The 23,621-nt window shown below is 50.3% G+C and overlaps 1 protein-coding gene across 2 annotated transcripts; it reads left to right on the top strand.

Moving 5' to 3' along the window:
- Positions 1-246: 246 nt before the first annotated feature.
- Positions 247-22,886, top strand: CHST1 (carbohydrate sulfotransferase 1). 2 transcript variants are annotated; one of them, XM_048853414.2, is made up of 3 exons: positions 247-1,047; positions 10,398-10,522; positions 20,886-22,886. In XM_048853414.2, the coding sequence occupies exon 3, from the start codon at positions 20,930-20,932 to the stop codon at positions 22,187-22,189; it is 1,260 nt and encodes a 419-aa protein (XP_048709371.1). In that variant the 5' UTR covers positions 247-1,047; positions 10,398-10,522; positions 20,886-20,929; the 3' UTR covers positions 22,190-22,886. The 2 variants fall into 2 exon arrangements, with proteins under 2 accessions (XP_048709371.1, XP_048709370.1); XM_048853413.2 differs by lacking the exon at positions 10,398-10,522.
- The last annotated feature ends 735 nt before the right edge of the window (positions 22,887-23,621 follow it).

Raw genomic sequence — 23,621 nt, 5'->3', positions numbered from 1 at the left:
TCCTGTCCAGAAACAGCAATGAGTGATTTTTATATAAACGGAGCATGAAGATCTTTAGTGGGCTGGCCCCTTTAAGATGGAGAGAAGACTTATCTGGAAGCACAAAAGTTCTCTGCTGGTTGGGCAGAACAAAGCAGCTAATGCTGAGGTCTAGTGCCACTGACTTACCCTGGGCAGATTCGTCTGGCTCTCCTGCTGCCAATCTCCATTGAAAGTAGAAGGAAGGAAGCCAGACTAGAGCTTTGGAACGGGGATGTTTCACCTACTGAGGCAGTGCAGAGCATGGGCTGTGCACTAACCCTAGAGAGGGGTGGGGATGATGACAGAGTGAGACAGGGGGGCTGGCTGCATATTTGGCTCTGCTGAGCAGGCTGCTTGTTGTGCAGTTGTAGCTCAAGCCCAGAGCAGCTGCCAGCCTGAGAAAAGCTGTGCAAGGAGGAAAAGAGAGAGAGGCTCTGCTCTCACATCCTGGACTCTGCTGTGCTGGAAGAGGGACTCAGGGGCTGCAAGGGGGGCAGGAGGGAGCTGAGCTGGAGGGGCGTGGACAGTGGGACCTGTACCCCATGCCTTGTTTGCCGCTTTCCCTGGGGTCTCCGCGCAGGCAGCAGTAGGATTTATCTTGCTTGTTACAGGCATGAGTCCCCATTGCAGCCCCTGCTGAAGCGCCCCCCAGGTGCCTGGTTCTCTCTCTCTCTCTCTCAGTGACCGGGGGAGGCTGGTCCGCCCCAGAGCAGCCAGGGAAGGGGGGCAACTTGTGCCCGGCTCTGTAGAAGCTGTTCCCCTTGGCTGCAGCAGGAGGGGGCAGGGCAGCAGGGACCCCCGGAGCCGAGCCTGCGGGGCTCTCCCGCCTGAGCCTGCCCCCTGGGCCATGCAGGGTGGCCAGTGAGGCCTCAGCCCGCCAGGAAGGATGCTGCCGCCGCTGCTGCTCGCCGGGACGGAGGGAGCCTGAACTGCGGCTGGAGGACGGGGCCAGCAGCCGCCCTGGCTCAATGAGCTGCCGGGAGTTCCTGCCGCTGCGCCCGGAGCGGCTCCGCACTTCATCCCCAGGTAGGTGGATGGGGGCGAACCCGGCCGCTCCGGCTCCTGCGGGGGCGGGCTGGGCACGGATGTGCGACCCCCTCCTTCCCGGGCAGCTGAGCAGAGCTCACCGGCTGCTCCTCCCAGGAGAGCCAGCAACGGTGGGTGGGGGCGACTCCTATTTGGGAGGCCAGTGCATGGGGGCCAAGACTGAGCCCCCATTTTGGGGGGCAGTGTGTAGGGTGTGAGAGCTGAGCCCCCGTACTGGGGGGGGGGGGGGAGGCAAGGGCTGATCCCCATTTTTGCAAGAGGGAAACTGCACTTGAACATGGGCTTTGCTGTGCTGGCTCAGACCAGGGTGTCCAGCCAGCCAGTAGCCTGTCACAGGCCATGGCCAGGTATTTCGGAGGAAGAAATCCCTTAGCAAAGGGATGGGGAGGCAATTCCCATTGAGGGGAGAGGAATGGGGATGATACCAATTTAAAAGGGTGGCATCAGTGTATGGTGGATGGTTCCCACTCAGGGCAGTGAGGCGGCTCAGTGATGGGTGCTTAGAGGGTGGGGCGGGGGCGCTTTACTTATCACCCTTAATGCTAGCAACGGTACCAAAATGCTAGTAAGTGCCTGCCTTGTGCTGAGCTGGGAGGTTGCATTGAGGTCACACAGGGCAGAAGACTTCAGAGTCCCATGGAGCGGATTTCTTTCTTGTGCAGAAATCCTGGGCACTTGAGCTGTGCTGTTTCTTCCCCAGAGTAAAGGCATGGGGCAGCAGGGTAGGAAGATTTCCTATTCCCCAGCCATACCAAGCACTGGGCAGGGTTCCATGGGAATGCCCCATTGGCTACTTCCTTCTTCCTACCTGCCCCAAAGGTCATGGGGTGTCCGCTGTTTATCTACTCTCCCGCTCTTGCAACCTTTTCCTTAGCATTACCTGCCACAACTTTCCAGGGTAATGAAAAATCACTTGGAGTGCCTAGGCGGAGTCATCTCTCCAGCCATTCCTATTTCTCAGACCTTTGTTCTCTCTGCACAGACCCTTCTCCTGCCGGATTTGGATTTCCTCTATTCACAGGTCCACACTGGCACCAGTCCTGGGATATTAACCCTTAGGAGCTCCCTCTGGGGCAAAAGGGGAAGCAATTACAAGTGGGTTTTAACAACCTCTTGATCAAAACCTGGCGATAGAAACAAGCCTCGGTGAAGACTTCCTTTTCTTTATAAATGATCGCCATTGCTTGGAATAGTTTCCCTAATACCACAAGGAGGCCAGACTCCCTGTCCCTTTGTGCAGCTGTGTCTGGTTTGCTTGGGTATTTGTAGTTCTTGGAAGGACTTTAGAGGCTAGAAACAATCAGTTGCTTATATAACTGGATGCAGGAGCATCCTTTAGTCCCAAGCTGGTCTGAACTACCTGAAACAGGTGAGGGACAAGGAGGTTGAGGGAAAAGCTCTCACCAATACCCAGCCTAGTGTAAACTGAGGGACTTTTTAAAATGGAGATTCCGTACAGGAATGCTGAATAGTTAAGGGGTTGGGCTTTTGAAGGACCCAAATATTTGTTGAAAAGGGGAAGCAGGGGGAGGAGGGACGGCTCAGTGGAGTTCCAGGTTCTAGTCCCTGCTATGCCCTGAAACTCCCTGTGTGAGCTTAGGCAAGTCACTTAGACTCTTTATGCCTCAGTTTCCCATCTGTAAAATGGGGACAATGCTGCTTTCTTACCTCATGGGGGTCCCAAGGAGGAGATGAGAACTGCTGGGATAAAAGCACCACCCATTGAAATATGATGAACGCATGCCCCTATGAACAAATTGGTCATGGGACAGACAGATAGAAAGAGGGCATTGCTGTAAAGAGGTTATAATGAGCTTTCAAATAGCCAGAGAAGCTCCTGGTGTGAATCTATAGAATGGGCTGGAGGACAGTTCAGAGAAAGCTGGAAGCCAGGAGAAGCTGTACCAGGCATAGCCAGACAGTTACAGACTGAAAGGCAGATGCTGTGCAGAGGTTTAACTAGATACAGGTTGATTGTTGTGATAGGAAAACGTTTGGGTTGGTTGAGGCTGGAGTTTGTTGCCAACAATTAATTAGCTCAAAATGCCTGTGCCAGGAAAAATATGGCTCTTAAAAAAAAAATTCATTACAGTCAGAAACCACCATGGAGGATTTCAAGGGGGGGGAGGGCACATTGTCCTACTGTACATTCTGATGGTGCCTTTCATCCTAAAGGATCCCACAGCCACCTCTGGGGTGGAGGAGGCAGCTTGGTGGATGAACAATGCACCACGTAAGAGTAAGGAAGGTTTAGAGCAAGGACGCCCTACCCTTAGGAAAGGTGCCGTGGAATCTTTCACATGGAATAGACAGGTGCTCAGCTTTTAAGGTCCCATCTGAAGGGCCCGCACCCAGGGGACTGCATGGTGCTCACCTTAGCACTTCAGGAAAGTGAAGGGTGCGTTGACCCTGCTGGGATTTGTAGAGAAGCTGTATTCCTATGGGACTAAAGAAGAGGCAAGACTACTCCATGGCAATATGGGTCGCCTCCCCACTTCCATCTTGACTGGTCTTGCTGTGCCTAGGTGCTGGGACAGATACTGCACATGCTTGGGTCCCCTGCAGTGCCTAGAGGTGGATGTCTGCCACCAGTAAGGGGTGGGTAGGAAATGGCTCCTTCCTGTTATTTTAAGACCAGCTTTCCCAGTTTGAGCCCCCTTTGCTCCTGCAGAGCAGTGTGGGGCACAGCTTGTAGAGGGAGATACTAACAGCTCCAGCAGAGCTGTCCCAGGTGGCCATATGTCACCCCAATGGCCCTACAGATTTCCAGAGACTCAAATCTGACTAAGGCACCGTGGCTGAGCCTGGTGCTCAGAATTAAACCCCATCAAGACCCCGTCTCCCCTGTCTGAATGGCCTCAACAGTTTGTTTTAAGAAACAAAGTCATTCTTCAACCATGGGGTGTCGAGAAGCAGCAGAACCAGAGACTGCTGGTCCCTGCTGGTCTTTGTTTTGCAATCTTACAACTTAATTGCTGTGGCTGAGCGGTGAGCTCCTACTGAAACAGCCCTGCGAAGTGAGAGCCCTGCTGGCCCGTTAACTGGCCAGCGCCACGAAGAGGCACTACTGGTCTCTCCATGTCTCTGCTTCCCTCTCTGCAAAATAGGGATAGTAACACTCCACCCTGCCTGGAGAGAGTGTTGGGCTCCAGGGATGGAAGGTGCTATGATGAGACAGTGCTACTGAATTATTCTTAGTTACAGGGTCAGGGGTAGGGCAGCTGGGCTAAGACTGTGTAAAGGGAAAGGGAACTGCAGCAAGGGCATAATGGTTGGTACGGGTGGGTGTGGCCCCTGTGCACAAGTGTGGCTAGGCCTTGGGGTGGGTCTGGGTTTTTGGGTGCGTGCCCCCAGAGAAGCCTACTGCACTAATGACTCCCAGCTGCTGCAGTAACGCTAGTGTCAGAGGAAGGGGTTTGGCTCGTGGCTGTAGACTGGTGGAGTGGATTTTATATGGTTGTGCGTGTGCACCTCCCTGTGTATCTGTGTAAGTGTGTGTACGTAACTGCCTGCCAGGGGTGTGTCGGCACTGCAGTTCATATGCCGCTGTCCCTTTCATTCTCAGACTACAGGACCCTACATCTCCCTGAGCATTGGATATTCGCAATCATGATCCAAGCTGGTCCCAAAGTCCTGAGTCACTCTATGGTTTCCATGGAAACAGACTTGTTCATTGTGATCAGTTTTGGGGGTAGACACAATGTTTGGTGGCAACATTGCACACCTACAGAGAGGGGTCAGTCCCCATCCAGACCCACTGTGGTGGGAGAGGTGCAGGGCTCCACTGCATAGGAGTGAAGGGCTCCTGCTTCACTCCTTCCCTCAGCTGCAGCAACAGGCTGTCAGCAAGATGGCTGGCTTTTATTTTGGGCCTCAGTAGGGCTGCGCATGGTGTGATGCGACATCTCCACTGTCTTCAGGTGCCTCTGGCTTCCTACCCTTTGCCCTAACTGCACAGTTCCTCTCCACCTGGTGGCTGTCTGAATCTTCTCCTTCCCCCCATCTCCTTTCCCCGTTAGCCCTATTTTCATCAGTGAGCCGGGCCTCAATACAGCCCTCTATTTCATAGGGATTGCATAGATGGGAAGGCAGGAGCTGCTGAAAGAGGCTGGGGCACCCAAATCCGGCTAGCAAAGCCAAGAGCATGAAATAGTGAGAGGGAGAGAGAGGCGAGCAGCCTCAGTGACACACCAAAAGAGGAGTGAGCAACCACAAAACGTAACCCCCAGGAGCTTCAGTAACCTTCCTAACAGCAATAATAATAAAAATAATCGTGTATTAACACCGTCAATTTTAAAGCATATGCCACTCTAGAGGAATCCAAAGTACTTTACAGACCACAGGAATTACTTCACTTGCACGGGGTGCAGCCACCTTTTGGGAGGAGCAACAAGTAAGGTAGCTGCACAGCAACACTACACAACCTTTTAGGGCAGGGGAAAAAGGATTCCTGTAGACCGAGGGAATTTAAGGCAGCAGAATGGACTAACCTGCATTGGGATGTGATCAGGACATAGGGTGATGCGTGGGAGACACACCCCACCTTCAAAGAAGCGACATGAGCTCTTGAATGATCACAGGACATTTGACAGCACCTCCAGCTGCACAGCATCCCTTAGCACCAGGCTGGAACATCGGGCTCAGCAGATTCAGAGAGCGGAATATCCCCTACATCAATCACTGTAGCAGCTTGCGTTTTCTATTGACTAGATGCAACCTGCTTAGTTTGTGAGATCAGCCATGATCGGAGCATACAGCTGTGCACTCCCATTATGGAGCTTTAAAAGCAAGTCAGTAGCATCAAACTTGTTAAGAGAATGCCTAGCTCGGGGACTCCCTCCCAGGGGCTTTGGGGTGTCCAGCCACACTTGTTGCTCTGTTTGAGGGTAATTCACTTATACCATTCAGGTTAATTCATTGCACTGATCTCTGAATCTCCTGGATTGCCAGGCTGGCTTTCTGCCTGCACTCTGTCTGCAGGGTAGCTGTGCCAACCAGGAGAGGTGGGTGCAGGTGTTTCCACCCACCTCTGCCTCCTTTCATGGGTGCTTCACTGCCTTTAATCCCCCTCCTATGAGGCAGTGGGAATCCGGGGTGAGGAGGGGAATTTTGCTTTTAAAATTTGCACTGTCCATATCCCAGGGCCAAGAATGGCTTGGAGCATCCTGCTACAATTACCACTGGTCATTGCATGGCATCCTGGGGACAGCGTGGGCCTGAAGTGATCATGGACAGTGTTCAGAGGTCAAAGGAGAAGGAATGCCAACCCCAAAGGTTCAGAAATCAGGAGTCAGGCCCACAAAATAATGAGATTGGCCCCAAACTGATTTTTTTTTAAATTGTATTGTTTTTGGCCTGTCATTTGATTTTTGAATTCACAATTAGCAATGGCCACTATCCCAAATTTACTGGGCAAGGTGATTTCTGGCCCCCTGTGCAGACACTCTCACTCCCACGCCTGCCTATCCTCTGCCCCACAATTTATTCTGTCCACCCAGCCTCCGAATCAATCCTGTCCCTTCAGTCCCTGCATCAGTTCTGGTTGTCTCCCCAACCCCCAGCTCAGGTCCGCAACCCCAGCCTTACCTCTACCCCTCCTGCAGCTTGTGGGGTTCTTCATTCTCTCTCCCTGGTGTGACAGGGGTTGGCTGCAGCTAGGTGTTTCTCCCACTTCCAGGCTGGGTACGGCAGTGAGGCAGAGAAGAGGGGAGCAGAGCCTCCTTGAGCTGCTGGGATCTTTCTGCTCCCTTCTCCTCTCCATTGAGACTGATGTGGGCTCTTGTGAGGTGCGGTGGGGGGAAGCAGTGAGCTCTTCCTGCAGCTGCACCGATAGGATGCTCTTCCCCAGGAGGTGGGTCAGTGGGGCAGGGGACCAATAAGAAAGGGTTTCCCACAGGCAAGGGTGAAATTCCCAAGTGGGCTGGAGCTTCCCTCACCACCACACAATGGGATCCAGCCGTGGCAAAAATCCTCTCACTTGCAAAAAAATCACAAGAGTTGGCAACACTGAATTAGCCTAGAGCCCTTCCTGGTAGTAGTGGCAGGTGTTGGGAGATCAGGGCCATGAACAAAGGACAAGGAAGAGCAGAGTTCAGGTCCGTGTGCTGGGCACTCCTGGCACATGAAAGGTCACTCCTCCCTGCTTGTAGCTGGTGTACTGGAGCAATGCAGCCCACGCATAGCACTGTCAGGTGTAAAAACAACTCACATATAAAGAGGACAATGGGAGCATGCAGGCCCAGGTGGTGGGGACAGCTCTCTGTACTCCCCCACCCCAGTATCTCCTTCCCCAGCTGGGTAGAGATAGAGCCTTGAGCTCCACCCACCCAGGGGAAACCCCGGGTCTATAGCTCCAGCACCAAACAGTTCCAAACAGCCCCATCTCCCTCAGCTGGAAGGAGGGTGGCTTTGACATAGGGTGTGTAAAGCCAGGAAGAGTGGGGACAGTAGCCTGCTGTGGGAGGGGGCTGGGTACGAGTGCGTAGGGAGGTCCTGGAAAGCTGCACCTTCCAGAGCTGGAGAACCCTGGCGAGGTTACACCATCAGCTCCCAGGACTGGGAAAGGCTTTGCCCCTGGCAATGGCTATATTTCCCGCTGCTGCTACTAGCAGTTTAGCTCCACCAGTGGCCGCACCAAGTTACACAGGGTGCTGGCATTTCTACCACCACATCATCTAACTCCAGGTCCACAGGACACAGTGTGTACAATTCTGGCACCCATCAGTCCCATGTCTGCCGTTGTGTGTGTGTGTGTGTGGGGGGGGGACCAATGGCGGGAAATTCTAGACAAATAAACCTAGTGTAGCAACACCTGTGAGGCCACATTTCCAAAGAAAGCAGGGCTAGATTTCCAAGCTCTGAGCACCCACCAGTGGGGCTGGAGTGTCCAAAGAACTCAGCTCCCATTTAGGCACCTAAATATGGGCCAGATTCTTGTAAGTGCTCAGCCCCCAGCTGCTGCCCCTGTGACACCAATGGGCAGATTTCCAAAAGAGCTCAGTGTGCAATGTGCCGACCTCTTCTGATTACGGTGCTTAAATGGCAGCTGGGCAATTCTGAAAGTCTGGCTGCCCGGATGGGGGCTGAGCCCCTCTGAACATTCGAGCCCTGGCACATGCATGTATTCCTGCAGTGGTGTGCTGCGTGTTCGGTGTAGTGAGCTGGGGTGTGTCTGTCTCTCCCTCTGGTGGTGTTTGTTACAGCAGCCTGGTTGTAGGCTCTGTGTTTGGCAAGTGGAGGCCAGGAAAAATCTGTATGGAAAGTGATGCCCACCCTTTCCAGCAGCTCCCCCGTGCCGGTGGGTTAGCACTGTCTGGAACAGCAGTGCCATGGGGCCAGGAGTGGTCTCAGTCACAGCCCTGCCAAGCCACTTGGAGAGAGGAGCGTCCCCTGGCTTTTCTGGGGGCTGCCTGCCTTTCCTCATTCACTGCTTCCCATCCCACCTCTACATCTGGAGGGGCTGCAGCACAGACTCACCCATCTCCTTGCTGGGGTTAGACTAAACCCAATCAGTGCAGGATTGGGAGGTGGACCCTCCCCACCCTCACCCTGCTGGGGGCGGGGAGGCTGGGATGTCCAGGCAAGTCCTTAGATGATGAAAGCATCTCTGCTTAAGAGGGCACCAGTTTCAGAGAGAGCAGAGGAGTTTCTTTTATACAGCTGGTAGGAGTTGCATTGAACTGGCCCTGCCTTCCACTTGAGATGCTCTAGTAGGTGTTGTGCCGTGCCGGTCCCTGCTGGGGAATCACCTCTCCCTGGCTGTGCTGAGCTGGCCTTGATGGAGTGTTGCTTGTTCTAGATTTGACAGTGACCCACTAGCATGCAATAGGGCTGTTGATGCTGAGACCAGCTCTCTTGCTGAAGTAACTGTGACACAATCACTGCTGCTGGGAGGCACGAGGGCCTGGCCTTGGGCAAAGGGAGGGAAGACACATCACACTTTCTTTCAGAATGCAAACCAGGCGTCCTGGAGACCTCACCCCAGCAGCTCCCCACTGTCTGCAACAGGCCAAGCGGGAACAGCCTGCCAGACTGGTGGGTGCTGAGTCCTATGAAGGGGGCACAGAGAGGTCACAATTCAGGCAGGCCACTCACCTGCAATCAATAGACTCTCCCCCAGAGTGCTGCCCAGGCTGGGCTTCAGATTTGCTTTTGGTCTCACATGTGTGTCCATACAAATCTCTCCCCCTCTCCCCAGTACAACCTGGCATAGCTGAAATAGCAAGGGGTGCTGCAGGTCAGGAGCGAGGAGCATCAGCAGAACTATGTGTGTGTTTGGGGAACCCGAGAATGGAACAACTGACTGAGTTGCAGGTCAGGATTCAGGTCCAGTGGTAGAACCTAGGCTCAGGAAGCCTACTCAGCACCTGGCCTCGCTCTGTGTGGCTGTGGCCGGCCTGGTATATCCCTCACTTTCCACGCTCATAAGACACACCTGCCCCAGTATATTCCAGGAGAAAGGAAAGAAAGTTCCGAGCCTTTTAGGAGGCCGCAGTAGAACTGGTGGCCACCAGAGGGGAATGGAGAGTTCTCTGCTTGGATATTGCATATAGAAAACTGAAGCTAAATACGGCTGTTTGGCAAAGACGCTGCTGTGCCTGAGAGCCGTGTGCGTGTGAGCCTCCCTTTCCACAGGACCAGGAGCAGAGAGCAAGCCAGGGTCTTGCCCTTCATCTCTCCTAATTGTGAACAATGATCCTTAGTAACTGGAATGGTGCGATGGGCGTGTGGCTGGGGAAGCACGGGAAGAACATGCAGAGGTGAAGGCTGTGGTGGGAGGAGTTGGAGGAAGCAAGAAAAGAGGTGGTAGGACATAGGTGGGTCCAAAAGATTTCTCTGTGGGTGGGGGTGGAGGTTCGACAGGAGAATAGAGAAGCTGTGAGATTTCCTGTATGGATACATTGGTGCCTGGGTCCCTTTGGGGCAGCCTCCCTATGCAAGGTGAGTACTGATGTGCCAAGGCTAGTGTATAGTAGGATCACCAATGGATACATCTTGCATCTCCCTGCCCCCAAGACACAGCACGGCACTGGCAGGCAGCAGCCCAGAAAACTGTACTAAAGCAAAGTGTGGGTATATATTTAACACTGGTGAAAAGTGCTAGGTCCAGACCTGATCCTCCTGTTTAGCCCCAGAACAGGTTCAATATGGACAAGGGCAGGGCACACTTCGCTTTGCACCATCACTGTGGCTCAGCCCTGCCCTAGAGTCCTCAGCCCCTCTGCTCAGGCTGTCAGGAAGAACGAAATTTAGTAATTGTGCAGATCATGTGATCATGGACACTTGCCCAATGGGGGTTGAACTGAAAGCCACCAATTCCTCTCTCCTAGGGGCCACCAAACAGCTATCAGAGAGGAAGAACTTGTGGTCACGGTCAGCCTGGGATGCACAGATGCTGGAACTAGGGGTTGGCTTGAACCCCTGGCTTGAAGTAGTACTAACAACCAAATACATGGTAATAACTTTCAGCTTAAATTTTAACAATTTTAAAAATTGTTCCAGCACCTATGTTGGGATGGATTTGACGTGGTGGTGAAGGGCTCCTTGCCCCATTCCCAATGCCCCAAGTCATCCCGCCCCCAGAAAAACATGCCCGAGCCTCATGTAGGATTATGAGAGCTGGGCTCAGTCATTAAACAAAATCAAGAGTAAAAACACTGGGGGTTTAAGCTAGGCTCCATGCTTAGCAAAGCATCCCCCCACCCCCGCTGTGTTTCAGAGCGAACGATGCTCGCAGCATCTCCTGAGAGTCAGGCACGTCAGGGTGATGGGTGTGCCACATGCCGCCAACAGCAGAAACCTCTCAGGGGGAAAATCACCAGGAACTTTGTGCTTTTCCCAGCCTGTCAGGAATTTTAATATGCTAAAGCCACAGAAGCTTTGTGGTTGAACAGGCCCTGCATACTAAAGCTGGGCTGGCCAGTTCAGCTCCCTGCTAGAACTCAGAAATCCCCTCCCAGTGTTTGTCCCTTAGCTGGTACTAGAGGAGCCAGCGGTGTTGGGTTTTAATGGCCAGCATGCCGCTGGGGGGAGTGGGGGGGGGGAAAGAGCGTGTGTGTGTGTGTGTGTGTGTGTGTGTGTGTGTGTGTGTGTGTGTGTGAGAGAGAGAGAGAGAGAGAGAAACAGGCCTCCCTGTTCTGCTAGGTGTACAGGAACAATGGGTTAATTCAGGAAAATCTCAGAGCTGTTACTCTGGATCAGAGAGTGAGTATGTGTGTCTAAAAGAGAGGAAAGAAGAGGAGGAACTGGCTGAGGGGAGACCCTCAGAGGGACCTACTAATATCACTGAGTGATTTGAAAATATCTGGGTCCATTAAATTGGTTTTACCTGAAGTTACTGGTTAGCACTTTGATTAGAACCTCAAAGTCCTATGGCATCTCACTTATGCATATGCAGACACATGGCTGTACAGGCAGCAAGATGCAGGCATGTGCACCATACTCTCACAGAGACACGGAGACCGGTACATGCAAAGACCCATCTGCCGATGGTTCTTCTATAGCACCCATCATGGCAAAATTTAATTGTTAATGTGCAGATCACACAAGCACATATGGGGGCCTACATACACACATAATCATGTGTGTCATGGCTAAAGGCATACAGAAAGTCATTCAGAGACACACATATGCACTGACATGCAGAGCCTTATTCACAGATGGAGACGTGCACCCAGGGCTGCAGCTACAAATGCACAGCGCTACCCGGAGGCACGTTCTGTGAGATGTATGTGTAAAGCACTAAATCAGGAGGGAAAAGAGTCCCCGGGGAAGCTCGTAGAGGGAAGGTTGAGGCTGGGAAGCATCTAAGCCACATTGCTACCCTCCAGGGTGGACTGGCTTGGTCACTGCAGTTAGCATTAGCCATCTGAGTTTGATTTCAGACTCTCCTTGGGCAGCCGTCTGGGACAGGGGAGGGTAGGCCCCCCCCAAAGTGAGGGAGGAGAATCTGGTTGTGTGACCACTTAGTTGTGTGTGCACACACCCTTGTGCACGTATGGACACAAATGCCAGTGTACACAGAGATACCCTTCATTGAAACGCAATGCGTGCGCGCACACACACGCCCCGTCCCATCCATACACCGAGAGCAGATGGCCCGAGCCTGGTTCACAGCTACTCACAAGAGAGAAGAATAGGATCAATTGCGTCACAGCTGTCTCCAATTTACCTGCTCTACCAGCGAGCAGATGAGCAGATTATCCTGCGGGCAGCAGGAAAGCTGCGTGCTGGGCCAATGCTTTGTGGCAGGCTGCAGCCAAGGCTATGAGAGACAACAGTATGTAGGAGAGCAGGGGAGCTGTGGCAGCTGCTGGCCAGGGCTGACCCCCCTCCCCTTCTGCTCCAGCCCCTGTCCATGCTCTTCCCCTGGCTGAGCTCAGAGTACCGTTATGGGTGAGCATCAGCTGCATGCTGGGCTGCCCCTGGAGCAAGCGGATGCTGTTGAGTTCAGACCACAAACCAGCACAGACACCCCAGGGTGCAGAGGGGGAGGGGCCTACATTATCCAGCTCATTAAACAGGACTTTAAAATATTAAATATTCAAAATATTTTAAATATTTTAAAAGCCTGTTTCCAATATTAACATGCTGCATTGCTTGGGGGCCTAGCAGGCCACATGGGCCACAGTCACAGGGTTCCACCTCTTCTGTTCAAGGGGGCTGGGCCACATCCTCACCCACAGGAAATACTTCCTACTCTTCAGCCTCTCCATCCTTTGCTCATGGTGCTCCCCTTTCACCTGCTCTTGCCTCTGTGTCATACCCTCACTGCCCCTGCCATTTGCACACCCTGTCCCACCTTCATTACTGGGTTCTAGGGGGTTCTGCCACTGACCCCCTTTTGCCAGACTTTCTAGGTTTCCCTTTGAGACGCTCCTGGGAAGGATCAGGCCCTTGCCTGGTCCATGTCTTATAAAGTCTGCCACAAGCTGCTGAAAACATCAGACAATTTAGGAGGAGGTGTCGTCATCCTCATCGTCACCATCAGCTGTTGTAAGGGAGACCATGTGCCCTAGGGGATAGTGCACTAGATTGGGACTCAGGAAATGTGTGTTCTATTTCTGACTCTGCCACTGGCCTGTTGAGTGACCCTGGACAAATCACTTTGCTGCCCCGTGCCTCAGTTTCCCCATCTGTACAATAACTATACTGACCACCTTGTAAAGGTCTTTGAGATCTACAGGTGTAAGAGCTAGCTATTATTATTGCAATATGGAGGCGTGTCTAGTTATTGCCCCCAGTGCCAACAAGGAGGAAATCACTGCAAAAAAAGTATAAAGCAGAATGAAATAATAAGCTGCCAGGCAGGTAGCTGCGGTTGTGACAGCAGGATGATGGAGAGTGGGGCTGGGCACCCCCTCCATTTGTATGTGGGAGGCAGCAGGGATGGTGGCAGGTTGGTTCTCATGTTGTTTGTTTTCCAATAGTTTGGTTCTATGAACAGTTGTCTCCACCCCAGACATTGAACGTCTCCTGCTTCAGCATGCAGTCAAACATTGCTGCTTCCCCTCATCACCAGGTTGGACTCCTGCCGAGCTCTGCTTCCACCAAGAGGCCCAGGCCCAGCTCTGGAGGTAGCAAAGGAATCATAGAATCATAGACTTTAAGGTCAGAAGGGTCTGACCTCCTGATTGTCTCGTCAGACCTCCTGTACAATGCAAGCCACAGAATCTCACCCACCCACTCCTGTAACAAACCCCTAACCTATGTCTGAGCTACTGAAGTCCTCAAATCGTGGTTTAAAGACTTCAAGGTGCAGAGAATCCTCCAGCAAGTGACCCGTGCCCCACGATGCAGAGGAAGGCGAAAAACCCCCAGGGCCTCTGCCGGGGGCGGCTCTACCAATTTGGCCGCCCCAAGCAGTCGCTGCTGAATTGCTGCCGCCGCAACAGCACCAGAGCTGCCGCCGAATTGTCGCCGCGGGACACGGGCTGCCGCCCCATTTGGACTGCCGCCCCAAGCACCTGCTTGGAAAGCTGGTGCCTGGAGCCGGCCCTGGCTTCTGCCAATCTGCCCTGGAGGAAAATTCCTTCCCGACCCCAGATGTGGCGATCAGCTAAACCCTGAGCATGTGGGCAAGACTCACCAGCCAGACACCCAGGAAAGAATTCTCTGTAGTAACTCAGATCCCATCCCATCTAACATCCCATCACAGGCCATTGGGCATAGATACCGCTAATAGTCGAAGATCAGTTAATTGCCAAAATTAGGTTATCCCATCATATCATCCCCTCCATGAATTTATCAAGCTTAGTCTTGAAGCCAGATATGTCTTTTGCCCTTACTGCGTCCCTTGGAAGGCTGTTCCAGAACTTCATTCCTCTGATGGTCAGAAACCTTTGTCTAATTTCAAGTCTAAACTTCCTAATGGCCAGTTTATACACATTGGCTCTTGTGTCCACATTGGTACTGAGCTTAAATAATTCTTCTCCCTCTGTGGTATTTATCCCTCTGATATATTTATAGAGAGCAATCATATCTCCCCTCAGCCTTCTTTTGGTTAGGCTAAACAAGCCAAGCTCCTTGAGTCTCCTTTCATAAGACAAGTTTTCCATTCCTCGGATCATCCTAGTAGCCATTCTCTGTACCTGTTCCAGTTTGAATTCATCCTTCTTAAACATGGGAGACAAGAACTGCACACAGTATTCCAGGTGAGGTCTCACCAGTGCCTTGTATAATGGTACTAACACCTCCTTATCTCTACTGGAAATACCTCGCCTGATGCATCCCAAGACCGCATTAGCTTTTTTTCCACAGCCATATCACATTGGCGGCTCATCGTCATCATATGATCAACCAATATTCCAAGGTCCTTCTCCTCTGTTACTTCCAAGTGAAGCATCCCCAGTTTATATCAAAAATTCTTGTTATTAAGCCCTAAATGCATGACCTTGCACTTCTCACTATTAAATTTCATCCTATTACTATTACTCCAGTTTACAAGGTCATCCAGATCTTCCTCTATGATATCCTGGTCCCTTTCTGTATTGGCAATACCTCCCAGCTTCATGTCATCCGCAGACTTTATTAGCACATTCCCAGTTTTTGTGCCAAGGTCAGTAATAAAAAGATTAAATAAGATTGGTCCCAAAACCAATCCCTGAGGAACTCCACTAGTTACCTCCTTCCAGCCTGACAGTTCACCTTTCAGTAGGACCCGCTGTAATCTCCCTTTTAACCAGTTCCTTATCCACCTTTCAATTTTCATATTGATCCCCATCTTTTCCAGTTTAGCTAATAATTCCCCATGTGGCACGGTATCAAACGCCTTACTGAAATCGAGGTACATTAGATCCACTACGTTTCCTTTGTCTAAAAATTCTGTTACCTTCTCAAAGGAGGAGATCAGGTTGGTTTGGCACGATCTACCTTTTGTAAAACCATGTTGTATTTTGTCCCAATTACCATTGACCTCAATGTCCTTAACTACTTTCTCCTTCAAAATTTTTTCCAAGACTTTGCATACTACAGATGTCAAACTAACAGGCCTGTAGTTACCCAGATCACTTTTTTCCCCCTTTCTTAAAAATAGAAACTATGTTAGCAATTCTCCAGTCATACGGTACAACCCCTGAGTTTACAGATTTCTTAACATTTTTTTGCTAATGGGCTTGCAATTTCAAGTGCCAGTTCCTTTAATATCAGAGGGGTAGCTGTGTTAGTCTGGATCTGTCAAAGCGGCAAAGAGTCCTGTGGCACCTTATAGACTAACAGACGTATTGGAGCATGAGCTTTCGTGGGTGAATACCCACTTCGTCAGATGCATGTAGTGGAAATTTCCAGAGGCAGGTATAAATATGCAAGCAAGAATCAGGCTAGGGATAACAAGATTAGTTCAATCAGGGAGGATGGGGCCCTCTTCTAGCAGTTGAGGTGTGAACACCAAGGGAGTGAACACCAAGCCACACCATCACTGGTCCATTCACCTGCACATCCACCAATGTAATATACGCCAGCATTGCTCCTCTGCTATGTACATCGACCAAACTGGAGAGTCCCTACGTAAAAGGATAAATAGACACAAATCAGATATTAGGAATGGCAATATACAAAAACCTATAGGAGAACACTTCAATCTCGCTGGACACACAACAGCAGATTTAAAGGTAGCCATCCTGCAGCAAAAAAACTTCAGGACCAGACTTCAAAGAGAAACTGCTGAGCTTCAGTTCATTTGCAAATTTGACACCATCTGCTCAGGATTAAACAAAGACTGTGAATGGCTAGCCAACTACAAAAGCAGTTTCTCCTCCCTTGGTGTTCATACCTCAACTGCTAGAAGAGGGCCTCATCCTCCCTGATTGAACTAACCTCATTATCCCTAGCCTGATTCTTGCTTGCACATTTATACCTGCCTCTGGAAATTTCCATAACATGCATCTGACGAAGTGGGTATTCACCCATGAAAGCTCATGCTCCAATACGTCTGTTAGTCTATAAGGTGCCACAGGACTCTTTGCCGCTTTTACAGTTCCTTTAATATTCTTGGATGAAGATTATCTGGGCCCCCCGATTTAGTCCCATTAAGCTGTTCAAGTTTGGCTTCTACCTCGGATGTGGTAATATCTACCTCCACATCCTCCTTCCCATTTGTCGTCCTACCATTATCCCTAAGCTGCTCATTAGACTCATTAAAGACTGAGGCAAAGTATTTGTTTAGATATTAGGCCATGCCTAAATTATCCTTAACCTCCACTCCATCTTCAGTGTTTAGCGGTCCCACTTCTTCTTTCTTTGTTTTCTTCTTATTTATATGGCTATAGAACCTTTTACTATTGGTTTTAATTCCCTTTGCAAGGTCCAACTCTACATGGCTTTTGGCCTTTCACTTTAACCCTACATGTTCTGACCTCAATAAGGTTGCTTTCCTTGCTAATCCCTCCCATCAGTCCAATCCACTTCCCTAACTAATTTCCTTAATTTTTTAAAGTTAGCCCTTTTGAAATAAAAAACCCTAGTCACAGATCTATTTTTGTTTATCCTTCCATTTAGTTTGAACTGAATTAGCTCATGATCGCTCAAACCAAGTTTGTCCCCTACAACCATTTCTTCTATGAGGTCCTCACTACTCACCAAAACCAAATCTAAAATGGCATCCCCTCTTGTTGGTTCAGCAACTACTTGGTGAAGGAATCCATCAGCTATCGCATCTAGGAAAATCTGAGCCCTATTATTATTACTATTAGCACTTGTCCTCCAGTCTATATCTGGGAAGTTAAAGTCTCCCATGATCACACAATTCCCGTTAGTATTTACTTCATTAAAAACATTAAAGAGGTCTCTATTCATATCCAAATCAGATCCTGGCGGTCTATAGCATACCCCAAGCACTATCCCAGGGGAGGCTCTAGTAGATTTCTTCCCCAATGTGATTTTTGCCCAGACTGTCTTATCCATTCCATCACTTATTATTTCTTTACAGTCTACGTCATCACTGATATACAATGCTACTCCACCACCTTTGCCTTTATTTCTGTCTTTCCTAAATAGCACATACCCTTCAATGCCTGTACTCCAGTCATGACTACTATTCCACCATGTTTCTGCTATCCCTTTAATATCTGGTTTCACTTCCTGCCCCAGTAGCTCTAGTTCCTCCATTTTGTTACCTAGGCTTCTCGCATTAGTGTACAAACATCTTAATTTTTGCCATTTGGCTTCGCTCACATTCTTTACCCGATTAGGCACAGACATTCTACCACCAGTATCACCTATTAGACTGGTATGTACACTACTATTCCTCTTTATGTCCATTCTCCTACCCACGGCTGTATCCTTTCGTAATTTGTTTTCTTCCCTCTCAATGTTAAAATCCGGCGTGGAGATTTCCTGGACATCTCCCAACCATCTCCCCCAAATTCCTAGTTTAAAAGTTCTCTTGATCAGTTGTGCCAGCCTCCATCCTAGAAGTCTATTTTCCTCCCTATTCAGGTGAAGTTCATCCCGAGAGAACAGTTCTCTGTCCATGAATGCTTCCCAGTGGCCATACAGCCCAAAGACCTCCTTATAGCACCACTTCCTGAGCCATCTGTTGATAGTCATAATCTTGTCACAACTTTGTTGCTCTTCTCTAGGAACAGGCAGAATCCCACTGAAGGTCACCTGAGCCTTGATTTCCTTAAGCGTCTTCCCCAGCCTGGCATAGTCTCCCTTGATATGTTTCAGCAAGAATCTAGCCGTATCATTTGTTCCCACATGAAGGGCAATCAGTGGATTCTTTCCCGCTCCCATTAGGATCCTCTTCAGCCTCAGGTCCACATCCCATATCTTAGCACCCGGCACACAGCACACTCTTCTGTTCTCTGGATCAGCTCTGGTTACAGGCCTGTCTATTCTTCTCAGTAAGGAGTCCCCAATCACATAGACCTGCCTTTTCCTGGTGATGGTGTGATTCTGCAGTCTATCCCCTGTTCCCTCTGGCTGCAAGTCCTCTCGATTCCTATTGTCCCTTGCAATCCTCTGCAACCCATTCCGTATCCTCCTGGGGCTCATATTTGGTGTTATCTCCATTGATTCTTGCCCTCTTCCTATAAGACTAGCTGCTCTTCTCTTTTTCTTTGCCCTCTCACCTTCAGTGACCACCTGCTGTGCCCCTTCTTCATTTTCCAAATCTGCAAACCTATTCCTGAGCTCTATTTCTCCTTCACTAGCCCGTCTTTTCCTCTGCCTGGTTCTATTAGCCATATGCCTCCACTGTCCACTTTCCTCACCCAGCAGTCTCCCCTCAGAGTTCTTTGGTTCTGCTTCCATCTGCAAGTCTGAGCTTTTCCTTTCAGCCTCCTCATGTCTTTGCTCCATCATCCACTCAAACCCCCTTCCAAACTCAACCAGAGTTTCCACCTGCATCTCCAAGCCTCGGATCTTTTCTTCTGTCAGCTCTATCAGGCGGCACTTCATGCAGACGAAACTCTTTTCAGGTACCCCCTCCAGGATCTTGTACATGCCACAGCTTCTACATCCAGTCATCTTCATTGTGTCTTTCACTGCTTGGGTCACTCCCACTGCTGCCTCTGTATTTGTCATCGCCTTCTCACCTAAGTCCTGTTAGTCCGGGAAACACAAACCAAACCAAACCAACACCACCCACAGCAAAACAAACCCCCAACGAGCACCAAAACACTGCCAGACTTCACTACCCTGTCTGTTCCTCTGCCTGGCTCTCTTAGTCTTGCCCACAAACTCCCCTTGCAAACTCCCCTATTGACAGCTCTGTTTGCTGGCTTCTATGCCACCGCAGCTGTCTGTGCTGCTGCCTGACTGGCTGGCTACCTTTATAGGACCCCTAGTCAGAGAAGCCCCGCCCTCTAATCAGGGCTCAGCTTCTCTCCCAGCAGACTTCCCCTACCAGCCTCTACAAATAGAAATAGCTACAAATACCTTCTCCTCCAACAGAACTCCCCCTCAAGCTCCCCTGTTTACAGCTCTGTTTGCTGGCTCTATGATTCTAGATGGGAAGTTCAGTGGCCTCCAGCATAAACTGTCTTTCAGCAGTTTTATTTGCTGCAGTGAGCAGAAGCAGGAAAACCATCTTCTTCCACTGCCTCAATCAATCATCCTCCACTCCTGGCAAATATCCCCTGTTGTCATGTCTGTATTGGAGCACGTGGCCACATGGCTGCCCTCAAGCCCTGCACCCACATCAGCCACAATCCATTTTTCTAGCTGTTTCTAGGGAGCTGCTCATTCTGGGCTCTAGCTCCCATTGGCAGTGAAAGGAATGTGCCCAGCTCCAGGAGCTCTGCCATGTATCAGCAAAGTGCCTTGCATTCGGTCTATGGTGCTGTCTTTCTTGATAGCCCAGAGAGGGGGAGAACGTGTGCTGTATGCGTGTTATTTCTAATATGCCCAATACCGTAGTATCTAGGCACAGGATTGGCCCCAGCTCATGGGGACTCCAACTGAGAACAGAATCTGACAGTGGTGGGATTGCACAGCAGCAACTGATGGCAGAACCATTATCACTGGTGTGAAAAGACAAGAATCTAGTTTGATTGTCAGATCCCAGGCTGGGTTTGCAGGATTGGCAGCTAGAAAAGCATGTTGGATCTGGGAGCCCACAATGCTGTGTCGGGCCCATCCAGCTTGCTGAAATCCCTTGAATCTGGGCTCTGCACAGTGACTCAGGTTCACCAAGCTACCCTGGCCAGGGGGGACTTTAGCAGCTCTAGGAGAGAGAGGTGAAGGTGCTGCCACTTCCCTCACTCTGAGCAGGCACATGGTGGCACACACTGGTCACTCTACTGCACTGCCAGCTGGTAGAAAGATGGACTCACCCGGTCTCTAGGTCCCCCGCCCTGTTCTTGCAGTCCTACCAGGACTGGGTGTTCATGACTTTGATGGATGGGGTGACTTACATACATGGCACAGCAAACAGCCTGTTTATTGGATTCCATGAGTTTGCGCAGCTGCCGTGAACTCCCCTGGACTGACTGCACAGGAAGGTATGTCCATAGTGTAGCCAGGGCAATTGCTCGCCTCCTTCCCCACAGTCTCAGGTGCAAGGCACAGAGGGAGCTGAGAGCCATACATTTTATGCAGGAAGGACCCTATTTCCTGGATTGAAGTTCTCTGTGGATATGGCTTCTGAGGCTAGCAGGATGTGCCTTAATGTTCATTCATCTTGATGGGATAGGATAGGGAGGTGCGTAGCATGGGAATGACTCCCTGAGCCACATGGTTATGGCTGATATCCACCTTGCTAGCATGCTTACTGGCCTTATTTGTCATTTCACAGTCCAACCTCCATTCAGTGCAGGGAATACCCAGGTCCTGAGCAATATTCTCTGTTCATCTAGTGACCTCTCTTTGTGTTGCAGATACTAAGACAACCTGAAAAGAAGCTCCATGAAGGTGACCAGCCATGCAATGTTCCTGGAAGGCTGTCCTCCTACTAGCCTTGGCATCCATCGCGATCCAGTACACGGCAATCCGAACCTTCACAGCCAAGTCCTTCCACAGCTGCCCCGTCCCCAATCCCATGAACTGCAGCCTGAGCCAAGAGACTGAGTCGGCTGACAGACTATGTGACGAGAGCCCAACCTTTGCTTATAACCTCTCCAGAAAGACGCACGTTCTGATCCTGGCCACCACCAGGAGTGGCTCCTCTTTTGTTGGACAGTTGTTTAACCAGCACTTTGATGTCTTCTATTTATTTGAGCCCCTCTACCATGTCCAGTACACCTTGATCCCAAAGTTGACCCAGAGCAAGAGCACCACTGACAGGCGGGTCATGCTGGGTGCTAGCAGAGACTTGCTGAGGAGCCTTTATGACTGCGACCTCTACTTTCTCGAGAACTACATCAAACCCCAGCCGGTGAACCATACGACGGACCGGCTGTTCCGCAGGGGCGCCAGCAAGGCCCTGTGCTCACCGCCTGTTTGTGAATCACTGGGGCCCATTGATATCCACCTGGAGGAAGGGGACTGTGTGAAAAAGTGTGGCACCTTGAACCTGACATTGGCCACTGAGTCATGCAAAGAGCATGGGCATGTGGCCATCAAAACAGTGCGGGTGCCGGAGGTCAGTGACCTCAGAGCCTTGGTGGAGGATCCCAGACTAAACCTGAAGGTTATACAGCTGGTGAGGGACCCCAGAGGTATCTTGGCTTCCAGAAGCGAGACCTTCCGAGACACCTACAGGCTTTGGAGGATCTGGGATGGTACTGGTAGGAAGCCCTACAACCTGGATGTGACCCAGCTCACCACAGTCTGCGAGGACTTCTTGAACTCTGTATCCACTGGATTAAACCGACCACCTTGGCTTAAGGGCAAATACATGCTGGTAAGGTACGAAGACCTGGCCAGAAATCCCATGAAAAAGACTGAGGAGATTTACGGTTTCCTGGGTATTCCCATGGACAGCAACGTCGAGCGATGGATACAAAACAATACAAGAGGGGACAGGTCCTCAGCCAAACACAAGTATGGGACTGTCCGGAACTCGGCAGCGACAGCAGAGAAATGGCGGTTCCGCCTCTCCTATGAGATTGTGGAGTTTACTCAGAACGCCTGCCAGCAGGTGCTGGTGCAGCTTGGCTACAAAATGGTGGGCTCGGAGGAAGAGCTGAAGAATCTCTCCATCAGCCTGGTGGAAGAGAGGGACTTTCTGCCCTTCTCGTAACCCAGGCATTGCGCTCTCTTTTTGATACGGACTGTTTCTAACTGTTGCCTTATTTGATTTTATTTTTTTCCCTCTCTCTCTCCAAAATTTGCACTAAATCTTGAATGGGAATCTCAAAGGCATTACGGCGAGGAGACAGCTCCCGCTCATGGTGCGCTTTGGACACAAGGGCATGGGGTGTCTCAGAGCAAGAGCTAGAAGTGCGGCTGGGTAACAATGTTTACAAAACACACACACACACTGTATAAAACAAGCTTCAAGCTTTCCATACCGAAGGGTACCCGGGGTACTGTACTTTTGCACTGTTTACTTTTACGATGTAAGAGATTATATATATATATATATATATATATATATATATATATATATATATATATATATATATATAATTTATGAATGGTGGTGTCCCCTTGAGAATAATTCCCCTTGCCTCCCAGTTCTGAGCAGGTTATGCTGTTAGCTGAATGTGGAATAACCTCCTCATTTTTCAATCTCGTTTCGATACGTCTGTTCGTTTAAGTTGTGTTATTGGGCTGGGCAGTCAGTTGGTTGCTGATCCATGGTTGTTTGGTAACACCTGTGACATTTCTTTGTGCCAAAAAAAAAAATTAAATTAGTTGATCGGGTGGTTTGCTAAAAACAAACAAAATTAATGCTTTATCGCTGTGTTTTCTGTAAATAAAAGAGTGCAATGAAACTGACCGTTCCTGGGGGGTGAAATTCAACTGGAAGAGCTCAGTAAATGCAGCTAGGGCATGAATATGACATGACCCCCGCCACGACATCAGTAGGACGGACCCACCCAGTGGGGTGGGATGTAGCTGTCCCCTTCAGAGCATAGGAATGGCACCAGGGGATGAAGGTGAGGGAGACAGGGTACAGAGATGCAAGCCAAGAGGGGGCTGGGCTGACCCTGGAGCCTCATTCGTTGCTGGGGGAAGGAATGGGGTTTCAGAATTTGCCACCGGCTGCAATTCACTCTCTCTTGCTCAGTTGTGTACATGCTCGTATCCAAAGTGTGCATCCAAAATGCAACTTGTTCAGTAAAATAGTAATCATTTGAAAGCGTCTTCTGGCCTGGGGCTTGCTTAGAGGGGGCCTTTTGGCACAAGCACTGACAGAGGGCCCATGTAGTGTGCCCAGCAGCCTGGGTATTGCACCGAGAGAAATCAGGTGCCTTGGAACTGATCCAATCAGCGTGGCCTCTGGCCAAGGCATTAAAAATAGCATAGCCAAAATCCAGTGTCTGAATCCTTTGCTGCAGAATATTAGGTGTTAGTAGGGTGCCCCGCCCGGGAGGTCCAGGTAAAATGCTGAAGATCCGTTTGTAAATAGAAGGAAAAATTGACATTTTTCATCCTTATGATTTATTTGTGTCACAGTAGCCCCGGGTGTCCCAACTAGATCAAGGCCTCATTGTGCTACAGCCTGT

Source organism: Caretta caretta, chromosome 6, assembly GCF_965140235.1.
Source record: "Caretta caretta isolate rCarCar2 chromosome 6, rCarCar1.hap1, whole genome shotgun sequence".
NCBI lineage: Eukaryota > Metazoa > Chordata > Testudines > Cheloniidae > Caretta > Caretta caretta.
This window is presented reverse-complemented; position numbering and strand designations above follow the sequence as displayed.

What these genes read in the sequence shown, in the direction of transcription:
- CHST1 (XM_048853413.2), top strand. Translation starts at nt 20,930, where the DNA reads ATGCAATGTTCCTGGAAGGCTGTCCTCCTACTAGCCTTGGCATCCATC.